The sequence below is a fragment of the Branchiostoma floridae genome, chromosome 8 (assembly GCF_000003815.2).
Source record: "Branchiostoma floridae strain S238N-H82 chromosome 8, Bfl_VNyyK, whole genome shotgun sequence".
Taxonomy (NCBI): domain Eukaryota; kingdom Metazoa; phylum Chordata; class Leptocardii; order Amphioxiformes; family Branchiostomatidae; genus Branchiostoma; species Branchiostoma floridae.
This window is the reverse complement of record NC_049986.1, coordinates 8,456,879-8,467,594: the sequence shown is the minus strand read 5'-3', so window position 1 is coordinate 8,467,594 and position 10,716 is coordinate 8,456,879. Positions and strand designations below refer to the sequence as shown.

The window sequence follows — 10,716 nt, the reverse complement described above, 5'->3', positions numbered from 1 at the left end:
AGGGGGCCTAAAGTAGACCTTGCCTTTCGTCTTCCTAACATCTACACACATACCAAATAACGTTATCATACAATCCATCAAGAGGTTCAACAAATTATGCTGACCGCGAATATCTGGAAAGACAAACACACAGGCAGACAGACGCACACAGAGACACACCAAAAAACACTATCTCCATTTTTCATGGAGGTAAAAAGATCTAAAAACGACAGTGAGGGTAGATAATGATACTGAGAAGGGGGTATTTTCTTTATTTTTGTTCTTTCACCACATCTTGTAATATTCTATTCGTATACATTTTCCGAGATCTATTTTTGCCATCCATAGCAAATATTTGTTTATTATGAAGCTGCTTTGTACGATTTAGAGCATGGTTGAAAAAATGGCTTTTTTTATTTATTTTGGAAACAGCCGAAAATTGATACGCGCGCGAACGTCATCCATATAATCAAATCCACATGGCCTAATCACAACAAAACGTACCAAGAACCCTGCAACAGGATGGTATACCCCAAGGGCCAAAACCATTACGTCATCTTGTTGGACAGCTTTTAGGACAATTTACGATAATTATGGCGCCAGGGGTATCATCTTGGGTGAGCAGAAGACTCAAGTAAGGACAGCTTCAGTGACAGTTACCAGAACACTGCCAGTGAGGAGAATTGTGGCGAGGACTCACAGGCAAGTTTGCAAAAAGGGTGAGCGAGTGTTTTATCGTGGAGGAAGCTAGAGTTGAAAGGTCAGTTCTTGTAAACACAGCGACCCTGCATGGTTGTTTGGGGGGGCTCGTGTCGGTACGTCTTTTTCTGTCGTATTTTTTTATTTATACTCGTGATCTCAAGTCGACTGTAACAAATAGGGTGTAAATATCGTAGCCCAAAGTACACTGATTTGTAAACAATGTAATTTTTCAGGTCGTTCCCTTAAAAATGTGGGCACCAAATGTTGGTAACAGCCATTGAACGTGGCTGGAGTGGGGGCGTCAGAATATAGAAAAATCGATTAAAAGCAGGCCTTTGTGGACATTTTCTTTTTAAGTCGAAAGGTGTCCAAGCTAGCCGAAACAAAGCATTTGCAGGAAAAATAAGTTCCGTTCCACTTCAAAATGCGGACGTTCTGAACTTCAAATATTAGGGCTAGTAGATATAACGTGGCTGAAAGGGTGCCATTATAAAAAAATGATTAGAAGTATGGGGACATTTTTCTTTTGAAATCTATTCATGTATAAAACACGATTCCCATGAATTATGTATAGCAATGCAATATATAAATGGACAATACATGTAGTCACGATACTTCCCAACCCTAACTCTCTCCATTTCCTTTCAAAAAGAGCCTTTATAAATTCCGTCAAGAATAAGAATAGATCTTGATAAAATGTTAGCGATGTTGTAGGCTTTAGTTTATGCCACCTCCATTTGCTTCTTATGTTGGGAAAACCTCACGAAAAAAATACAGGCACGTCTGGGGAAGATTTCTCCCTATGGGTAGAGTGATTCAGAGTGAGCTATAAAAACCGGAACTACTGATCTAACCCTAGAGGAACTCTTTCAGGATGTGAGACGGCTGAAGCGGAATGGTACAGTCTGACTTGTAGTTGAACTACGTCCGGCCTACTTCTAAGGTTACTTCGTTATTTCTAAATCGGGGCGAACCGATGTAATACAACTCACATACAACGCAACGCAACCTAAACCTCTGTGAGGTTGCGTTGTCAATGTACTCTTTATCTAGCCATATATTTGTGTTGGCGTCCCTTATTATAACGCCCAGCAACATTCCTGACCCGTAGCTAGACCGGTTTTCTCAATTACAGTACTAGTCTACAACTTATTACATGACTCAGCCCAAGGTTTCTGTTGCTAAGGACTACTAACGATATTATCCGCTAGGTGGCGTAACTAAGATCACTTCCGTGCGTGTCTCCACAGTGTACAGTGCATAGACTGCTGCTTGAAACATGGGTTGTCTGTCGTCAAAGGAAAAGTCAGGTAAGCCGAGTTAAATACTGTATTTAAGATATCAAGCACGCTGCTATTTGGTACACAATAACTGTACGGATATTGGGTGACCAATTCTTGTAATGTTTTGTGAGTTTGTGTGCCCTGAAGCTAAAATATCATACCCTATAATCTTCCACCAAATCTTGGAAGGAAAGACCGTACACATATGTCCAAGTACTAGAACTTACGACTGGTTTGAAAAGTACAAAACAGTCAAGAAAATGTTGTGATCTTTCCTCCCAAGAGCTAGCTTTGGGATGATTTCTTTACAGTTTGACGAAACTGTATCTAGCTATATTGTTGTCTGTTCGCATTCTGTGAATTCTCGAAACGGGGTATGGGGAAACAGGTATAAACATGTTGTTTGTTGTTTTTCGTGAGCATTGATGCATAATAACCACTCAATATCTCTACAAATCTTTGAATACTTTGGGTTCATTTCAATACATAAAAAGCGATAAATTCTGGTCAAATTGTGAGAGTACATTTGGGAGGGAGGGTGTCATATAAAAGTCCAGGGTTCGCGATATTCGGTGTGCCACACCCTACGCTTCCCGGCAACACTGTCAGGTGGTAGCATATTGGAGGACAAATTGTTTAGTTAGCAGGGACCAACTTTCTTTTAGATATTACCGTAGATTATTTTTCTATGTGTATATCATGTCACGTACTAAATTTTCTTAGAAAAACTTTTGAAATTGAGGGTATGGAGAAAAAATGACGGCACGGAATATTTTCAGTTCCATGGAAGACTGACTTCGCGGAGGAATGTCTAAGAGCTCACGAGTTCCGCGCCCGACATGGCTATGGACGACAACAAATTGTTTAGTTAGCAGGGAACGATTCTCGTCTAGATATTACTATAGCTTCTTTTTCAGTGTGTATTTTATTTCATGTACTAGACATTCTGAGAGAAACTTTGAAGATTGAGAGTATTGAGACTTGAAAAATTGACGGTACGCAATATTTTCAGTCCATGAAACTGAAAATATGGGTAGCTTGTGGTAGCTATTGGACGACAAATTGTTTAGTTTGCACGAAACGATTCCTGTTTATACTAGTATTACAGATGCTTCTATGTGTATTTTATGCCACGTACAATTATTCTCAGGGAAACTTTTAAGATTGAAGGTACTGGGACTTGACGGTACGAAATATTTTCAGTTCCATACAAGACTGACTTCGCGAAGGAATGTCTGAGAGCTCACAACGAGTTCCGCGCCAGACATGGCGCCCCGGCCATGGTGCTCAACAAGGAGGCCTGTGAGCATGCGCAGAAGTGGGCAGACCACCTGGTGAAGACCGGGAAGTTTGAACACAGCCAGGACAGGAGTGGGGACATGGGAGAAAACATCGCCAACCAGTGGAGCTCTGATCCTAACGCTGAACATTCAGGTAGCTAGAAGACTCTTTTTTTTTTACTCTCCAAGCAGAGATTGTGTTCCAGCTGTTTTTTTACGCGTTTTAGGCATTTTTTGTTGGGCTTTGTATTTTGTCCCATTTTACGGAGGACGTGAAACAACGCTACAAAATAGAAAGCCTGACAAAAGCTCCTAAAAGACGTAAAATATTGCCGGGGCCTAACATCTGCTTGGGAGGTAGCTCTTTCACAATACCGCGAAACTTACCTAAGCTAATCACCTCTTCCTTTCCTTTTACGTTTAACAAGTACGAGTTGCAACATTTTTTTGGGGGGGGGGGGATTTTTTTGATATTTTTTTTCTGATGGGATATCAGCTCTACTGCACTCAGATTGTTGTTGCCGCGCCACATGATGCATTCTATTCCGCTTATAAAAAAAGACAAGCATAGTATGAGCCACAAAAATGTCCGACTAGTAAAGTCTGCGAAGGAGGCTAACGTTTTCTGCTCTACGCACACACAAAAATGATTCCAAGAACCACACCTAAGTTTACATGGTACAGATGACATCACACTTGTACAGGACATAGTCTTTGCACTGGGCGGTACCAGCGGACATTCCTTGCATGGTTAACCTAACGCGTGTCAGTGCATATGGTGAACCGGATGTGTAGTTGCGCTCGTTTTCCCTGCCTTGTTATGATGGCAAATGTGTTGTGGTGGCAAAAGTTACTGCCAGATTGTGTATACTATGACCGCGGGTTCTTTGGGTATTTACTGTTAACGTTTAGTTTATAGACGTAAGTTTCGTATATCTTTATAAACTCTTCCTAATACATAACGTTATGGGGAACAAGTGTCTCTTGCAATTATGTGTTTACGACTGCATTAATAGTCTGTACATTGTAGATGATATAGAAATACTAGAAGTAGTAGAATACGTCGTAATGTAACGGTTTCCCCCGATATTCTTCCAGCCGAATCTTTCGTACAGCAATGGTACGATGAAGTGAGTAAATACGACTTCAGTGGGAACAACTTCCAACCAGGCGCAGGTACGTAACATATGCATTAGGACTGTTAGTTTCAACAAGCACTCGCAACGCGCAACAAACGCTACATTATACATACACTGTATGTGAAGCGTGACACATGTTTTACCAAAGTTGCGATACAAAGACGCCACTAGCGGATTGAATCGGGACGGCAAATTGTTTAATTGGCCAATGGTACAAAATGTATTTTTGTATTCAAAAGCGATTTCTAGCGATCATAGTCAAAAGTCAGCAATGTATTTGAATCACCGTGCATTGTACATTTGCACTATATGCAACAATCAACATGTAGAAAATTTTGCGTCATATGGGCCAGAATATCGCATGAACATTGTGTTCATAAAATCTTTCTGCAGCATGATTTGAAAAAAAATAATATCATCCGTTATTGTTAGAAGCATTGTCAACTGCTATGTTTTCTAACATCAAAATGAACAAGTCATTCTAAGTATCACGTATATGGTTGACGCATGAACATTCACACGTGTTCATTCTTTCAATCGTAGATTCTTTTATTCCTTCCTTCCAGGTCACTTCTAAGAAAACTCATCCGCAATTATAAACATCATTGTCAACTCCTATATTTTTTCCACATCAAAATAAACATATCTATCTGTACATCACATATGACTAACGGGTGAACATTCAAACATTTTTTTATTGAACAAACATACATAAACATACTTATATCGGCGTCGCTAATAGAACAAATTAAAAATGGTAGATAATTCAAGTTGTATTACTTTGTTGAACAGTGCAATTCAGTTAACTACATGTACATCTAGTTAACTGCTAGACTGTTATTTTGAATGTTCAAATCAATAGAACCAAATCGTCACCATCATCATCCTTTACAAGAAAAGCAGTAAAATAAGTGGTTGAAGCGCAAGTCCTAATTCCCCTCCCTCAGTGATTTAGGTAGAACACAGAAAAAGCATAATTTTAGATATTTTGTTGATTCTTTTATTCCATCCTTCCTTCCAGGCCACTTCTCTCAGGTAGTGTGGAAGGCCAGTACGGAGCTGGGTGTGGGGATGGCCTCGGACGGAAAGGGCGCAGTCACCGTGGTGGCGAACTACATGCCGGCCGGGAACGTACAGGGGCAGTTCAGTGACAACGTGCAGGCTGCTAACCAGATATAAACACATTACTCACCTTTATTCGCGGGGTTACCTATATCCGTTGTTTTAAAAGCAGGTTATTTAGGGACATCAAGTCGACGGACGGTGGTTTTAAATTTCAATGTTTTCAAAATGTTCTAATCTTTAAACTACCGTTCGTCGACTTGATATCCCTGAATGTTTGTGCAAAACAATGGAAAAAGGTTACCCCGCTGATAAAGGTGAACTAACGTTACCAAGATTGGTAAAATGTTGTCATACTTGATAAAGTCATACTGGTTGATTATATGGATGACATCCCATGGGCACCGCAAAATTAACGTGAGATTGCGAAAAAAAGTTGGACCAAAAGTAGCTTTCATCAAGAAATGTAAGTGGTTAGGAGGAATGACTGGGATTAATATACCTAACAATAACTTTTTATTTTTGTTTTTCCCATTTTCTTGGAAGGCTTGGGAAAACTTCTCTCGGTGCCCGAAATACATTTTGTGCTTGGTGTAAGTTTGCAACAAAATCAGTTACTGTTTCGCAATAGGAAAATAGGTACTGAATGACATCAGCACCGTTCTTGCGCAATACACGGTATGTATTTGCTCATTTTGCAGCTTCTTTGTACGAGTACAGTATGATTGAAAACTTGGTTTTGAAAACGGACGGAATTTGCGAGGGAAACGCGGATTTCATCCATATAATGAAGACAGTGTGGCCTAAATAAAAGCACCCAAGGAGAAGTAATTACCGTATAAAAACGCCAAAGATTATTCCATTAATTAAAATCATGGACGGAATATTTTGTCGAAATTTTGACAAACTCATAGGACAAGTAATGTTTCTTACTCAAAGGACAAGTAATCCGCTGAAGTATTTTCAACTTTTTATAACGGTGCTTCTTATCAAACAAGTTGTGAAAAAAACATGCGACAGATATGGGAGGTCCACCTCAGATATAAAAGTTGTACGGTATTGTTAACACGTGCTTCAGATGTTGTCTAATTCAATTTCATATGATTTTCAAGTAAAAGATGCTATTTCTGAATAAATGAATAAGGGTCTTTGTATTACGAAGGAACCATGAAATTACTGTAGTTGTTGTCGTTACATCACACATAATACGACGAATATCTGTTAGAGTCAAACATCTGTTTATGGATTCCTCTACCGCAATCACATAACCCAGCCTGCTTGGAGATAAGCTGATTACCAAACGCCGAAACCACTTTGCCTGTTCCACAATATCAAAAATATAGGGTCGATTTCTGAAATTATTACATCGATTATAACAAAAGCTACCACAAGAGCGTGCATCATCGCGCAACTGAGTACAGACTACTTGGCAAACTACATACGAATGCTGCAAACGGAACATAGAGATATGGGTGCAAACACTCAAGACATATCACCAATAACAATACTCTGTCGATGGAGGTTACCCTCCAGTCAGAGTAAAAAGAACGAACTTTGGCTTAAGTTACTACTAACAGAAGAGACGACATGAGAACCATGGCCACAGCGGGGGAAACCGTGTTTCCGTTACTAGCCACGGCGCCGCTCTCGCAGGTGTCCGTTTCCGCCATATTCCGGATGACGTTGTCCCAGAGTTCCATGCGCCTGGTCTGAAGGAACTGCCCGTTGGTCAGCGGCCTGTCAATCATCAGATAGGCTCTTGTCTCATTGGTGAACGGTTGCCACGTGACTCCGTCGATAGGAGATGGTGTAGGATCTCTTTATGATGTAGAAAAGTTTAACGAAAATAATTTGATGTCAGCGAGGCTAAAAAGAAACAAGCAAAACAATGGATACAGATAGCCTCATTCACAGACTTCTAGAGCAGCGGCGTTCATTATTTGGGGAGCACTGATTCGAAATTTTCAACGTCGGCTAAGGTTGTCTTTGCCGCATCCAGAAGACACAAAAATGGTGCGGCAAAGCTCTCTTTCCTAGCATAGAGAACCTCAGGCTTAGCCCATGTTGTAAATTGTAAGCGCTCCCACATGAAAGAAACGCCCCTGCTCCAGAAGTCTGCGAATGAGGCTATGATACAGAGAACCGTCACCGCATTGGTGACCATAAACGACCAGGCCGTCACTGGTAAGTATTGGCGTGTTAATGATACACTTACATATAATGGTATAGGACGTAACACTATACCAGAATGGAAAACCGACAACACTATCTATATTTCCCTGTGAAATCTGAAGTTAAAACGTAAGCACCCCTCCTCACCCTGTCTTGGCGAAGTTTGTCCACATTGTGATCATCGTGTCCCTCATGTCCAGGTCAGCTGCTGTGGGCGCGCCGTCCACAAACCGATTTGTCATGTTGAAGAGAAATCGGAGTTCTGCTGCATGGGGCACCCCTGCACAAGGACAAATCATAAGAGGCCAGTGTTTACTCCTTGCCTAATTCAATGCCAATCGGCAAGTTTCTCATCTGTGTTGGCAGAATCCATTGTTGCAAAGTTTAAACTTTGTTCCAACAAAAAAAGAAGAGGACTCACCACAAATTTTCGGTCGACCTTCTTCAGATGTACGATTCACTTTACTGATGGTCCGGAAGTTGGAGGATGACGTCAGCAGCGAATCGTAGATGGAGGGAAGGCGGAACCTAGCCTCCGCCATACACAAAAGGGGGCATCAACCCTCAAGCTCTCTGAACCTAACCGTGATGGTGGCAGGTTCATTCTTCCCAACATCTACGATTCGTTACTGACGTCATCCGAAGACTTCCGGAACATCAGTGAAGCGAATCGTACATCTGAAGAAGGTCGACCGAAAATTTCTTTTTCTTTTGTGTTTGAACAAAGTTTAAACTTTACAACTGAACTTTCTCCTGCCTTGGTAAGGCGCATTTTAGGCAGCTCAGTGGGGTAGCGACCGTAGCTACTAGTAGGAAAGGCACTAAAGCTAACAAGATTGTAGCTGGTATAATGTTTCCAAGAACACTTTACCTCGCCATGCGGGATACCTGTCGGGGATGGGCTGATAGCCAAAGCTGTACTTGTAGGTTGAAACGCCCCCTGCCGACATCCCCAGTAACACCTCTTCAAGCGGCGAGACGTACCGGTAGTCTGACAGGAACTGTTAGGAACAACATTCATCATTATGATCCTCATACAAAATTCGGGTAATGTACTGCATTGTACTTCAATTCAGTTCCTCTTTTCTTTTTCCATTCTATTTCCTCTCCTTCATCTAAACTTTTTAATCTAATGTCAGTCCTTGATTTTATAGCTAACCTAGCTGACTTTTGTCTGTCCAGTCTCTATAATGTGTGGATTGCTCAAACGTCCATGTCACTGTATACAGAAAGTATATTTTTCGTGTTCAGTTCCCAACAATAGACAGAACGTAAAGAACTAACTACATTGAAGTATCCATGTACCTGTACGTAGTTGTCCCTGGTTGTGATAGGATCGTTGATGGCGTCATAGTCCGTGTAGCCATGGAGGAGGGAGTCGGAAATAAAGTCCCTGTTTCTCGGGTAACGTTCCACAAAGTCGGCCAGGTCGGCAATAAAGCGCTCTCTACTTACTCCATTCTCTACTCCCGGGATATTTGCTATCAAAAAGAAAGAAAGAGAAAAAAATACGAAAAGCTTGAATGAGTGGTGGTGAGGGGAAAAAGTAGCTTTTGTCAAACGCTGACTTCCTTGAAGTAAGGCATCCCTCGCATTGGGCTATCGTCATATTTCCAAACCGGGGGACAGGCCGGGCTAGCACTGTTTGTGGAAACGAAAAATAGAAATGTATATGTAAAAAAATACACAAATAATGCCCACGACTATTCTCTTTATTTACTTTTTGTGTAGTTTGGTCTCTTTTATATCATACTTTTCATTCCCAAAGGCTGCCCGGCCGGGCCCCGGTTTGGAAATGTGACGAAGGCCTTAGCTCTGACACTTCTTCCTTTTTTGTTCTAGTACTGTATTCAAACTCTTTTCCAGCCTTTTCATATTAAAGATGATATTGACGATGATTTCCAGTGCGTACCCAGGTCTCCTGATCGCTCGTCCGTGGTGCAGCCCGCCATGAGGCGGACCTTGGTGAACTGCCCCTGGTCCAGTAAGTCCCACGGTCTGGCGGGCAGGAATCCGCCGGGACCGTCCACTACAGGAGCCCAGGCGGCAGACGACATCGCGGGCGGCTTCTGTTGCAACAACACGTAAAACAGGCAACAGTATATTTCCTGACGAACACCTTAATTTCGGAAAACCTGAATAATTTCAAAATAGATTAACCTCATGACATAGTATTTGTAGGTATGATATATTAAAGAGTGATGAATATGTAGGTTGCAATTAGATGTATCAATGAAGAAAGCCAATTCTGCAGAATTCTGGGGATTCTGCCTGAATTCTGTATCCCTGAGCCAGAATTCTGGGACCCTGAGCCAGAATTCTGTATCCCTGAGCCAGAATTCTGCAGACCTTTCTTCACAGAGACATCTAATAGCAACCTACATATCCATTATCCTTTGATATATCATACCTACAAATATGAATTGATCTGAAATTTTGAAATTATTAAGGTTTTCCGGAATTAGAGTGTTTGTCCGGAATTATCCTGTCGCCTGTTGTAAGTATTTAGCCAAAACTAAAAAAAGGTATCTTATGCGATCCAGTATTTTTTAAGGCATTGATCATTATACTATTTGTCTAATGGCATTACTTTGGAAAACCTACATTTCAACAAAGAAAACTACGCCCCAGAAAGGAATGCGTATTTTTATACATAAACGTTGATATTATCATGCATTAAACGGAACAAGGCATGCGTTATGTGTAAGAAGACAAAGAGAGACAAATTAGACAAGCCTTACGCCAACATCTGCGCTGGATACCTCTTCTGTTGTCTTCTCTCTTAGACAATCCACCAATTCCTGTGTTGACTGAAAAATTACAAGAACAGAAGTAGTAGAAGTAGTAGCGGTAGTACGTAGTCTACTGTGTTCTGCTTCTTCCGTGGTATTGACACTGCTGATGTTGATGTCCACTTGCCATGATTGCCATGACTTTGGCAAAAGACTTAAAGTTGTCAAAATCGGTGATTTTTAGCGACGCCTCGTTTCTTTCTCACCTAATATCTTCCCACACAGCTTTAATCCACACACACAAAAAAGTATGAACTTGAAGTTTCATCTGTGTTGTTAGAACTAATCACTAAGATTCTTGAACTAA

At 41.1% G+C, this 10,716-nt stretch overlaps 2 protein-coding genes across 5 annotated transcripts; one reads left to right on the top strand and one right to left on the bottom strand.

Annotated features, from left to right (window-relative positions):
* The first annotated feature begins 524 nt into the window (after nucleotides 1-524).
* Nucleotides 525-6,615, top strand: LOC118420868 (Golgi-associated plant pathogenesis-related protein 1-like). 4 transcript variants are annotated; one of them, XM_035827917.1, is made up of 5 exons: nucleotides 525-698; nucleotides 1,932-1,991; nucleotides 3,168-3,398; nucleotides 4,343-4,420; nucleotides 5,405-6,615. In XM_035827917.1, exons 2-5 carry the CDS (start codon nucleotides 1,961-1,963, stop codon nucleotides 5,560-5,562), a joined length of 498 nt encoding a protein of 165 aa, XP_035683810.1. In that variant the 5' UTR covers nucleotides 525-698; nucleotides 1,932-1,960; the 3' UTR covers nucleotides 5,563-6,615. The 4 variants fall into 4 exon arrangements, with proteins under 4 accessions (XP_035683810.1, XP_035683811.1, XP_035683812.1 ...); XM_035827918.1 differs by having other exon boundaries at nucleotides 553-681; XM_035827919.1 differs by lacking the exon at nucleotides 525-698 and adding an exon at nucleotides 714-739.
* Nucleotides 6,179-10,525, bottom strand: LOC118420870 (acetylcholinesterase-like). The gene is made up of 6 exons (XM_035827921.1): nucleotides 10,359-10,525; nucleotides 9,530-9,686; nucleotides 8,923-9,098; nucleotides 8,489-8,618; nucleotides 7,765-7,897; nucleotides 6,179-7,263 (listed from the first exon to the last, which is right to left on the bottom strand). The coding sequence occupies exons 2-6, from the start codon at nucleotides 9,672-9,674 to the stop codon at nucleotides 7,005-7,007; spliced, it is 843 nt and encodes a 280-aa protein (XP_035683814.1). The 5' UTR covers nucleotides 9,675-9,686; nucleotides 10,359-10,525; the 3' UTR covers nucleotides 6,179-7,004.
* Between the last annotated feature and the right edge of the window lie 191 nt (nucleotides 10,526-10,716).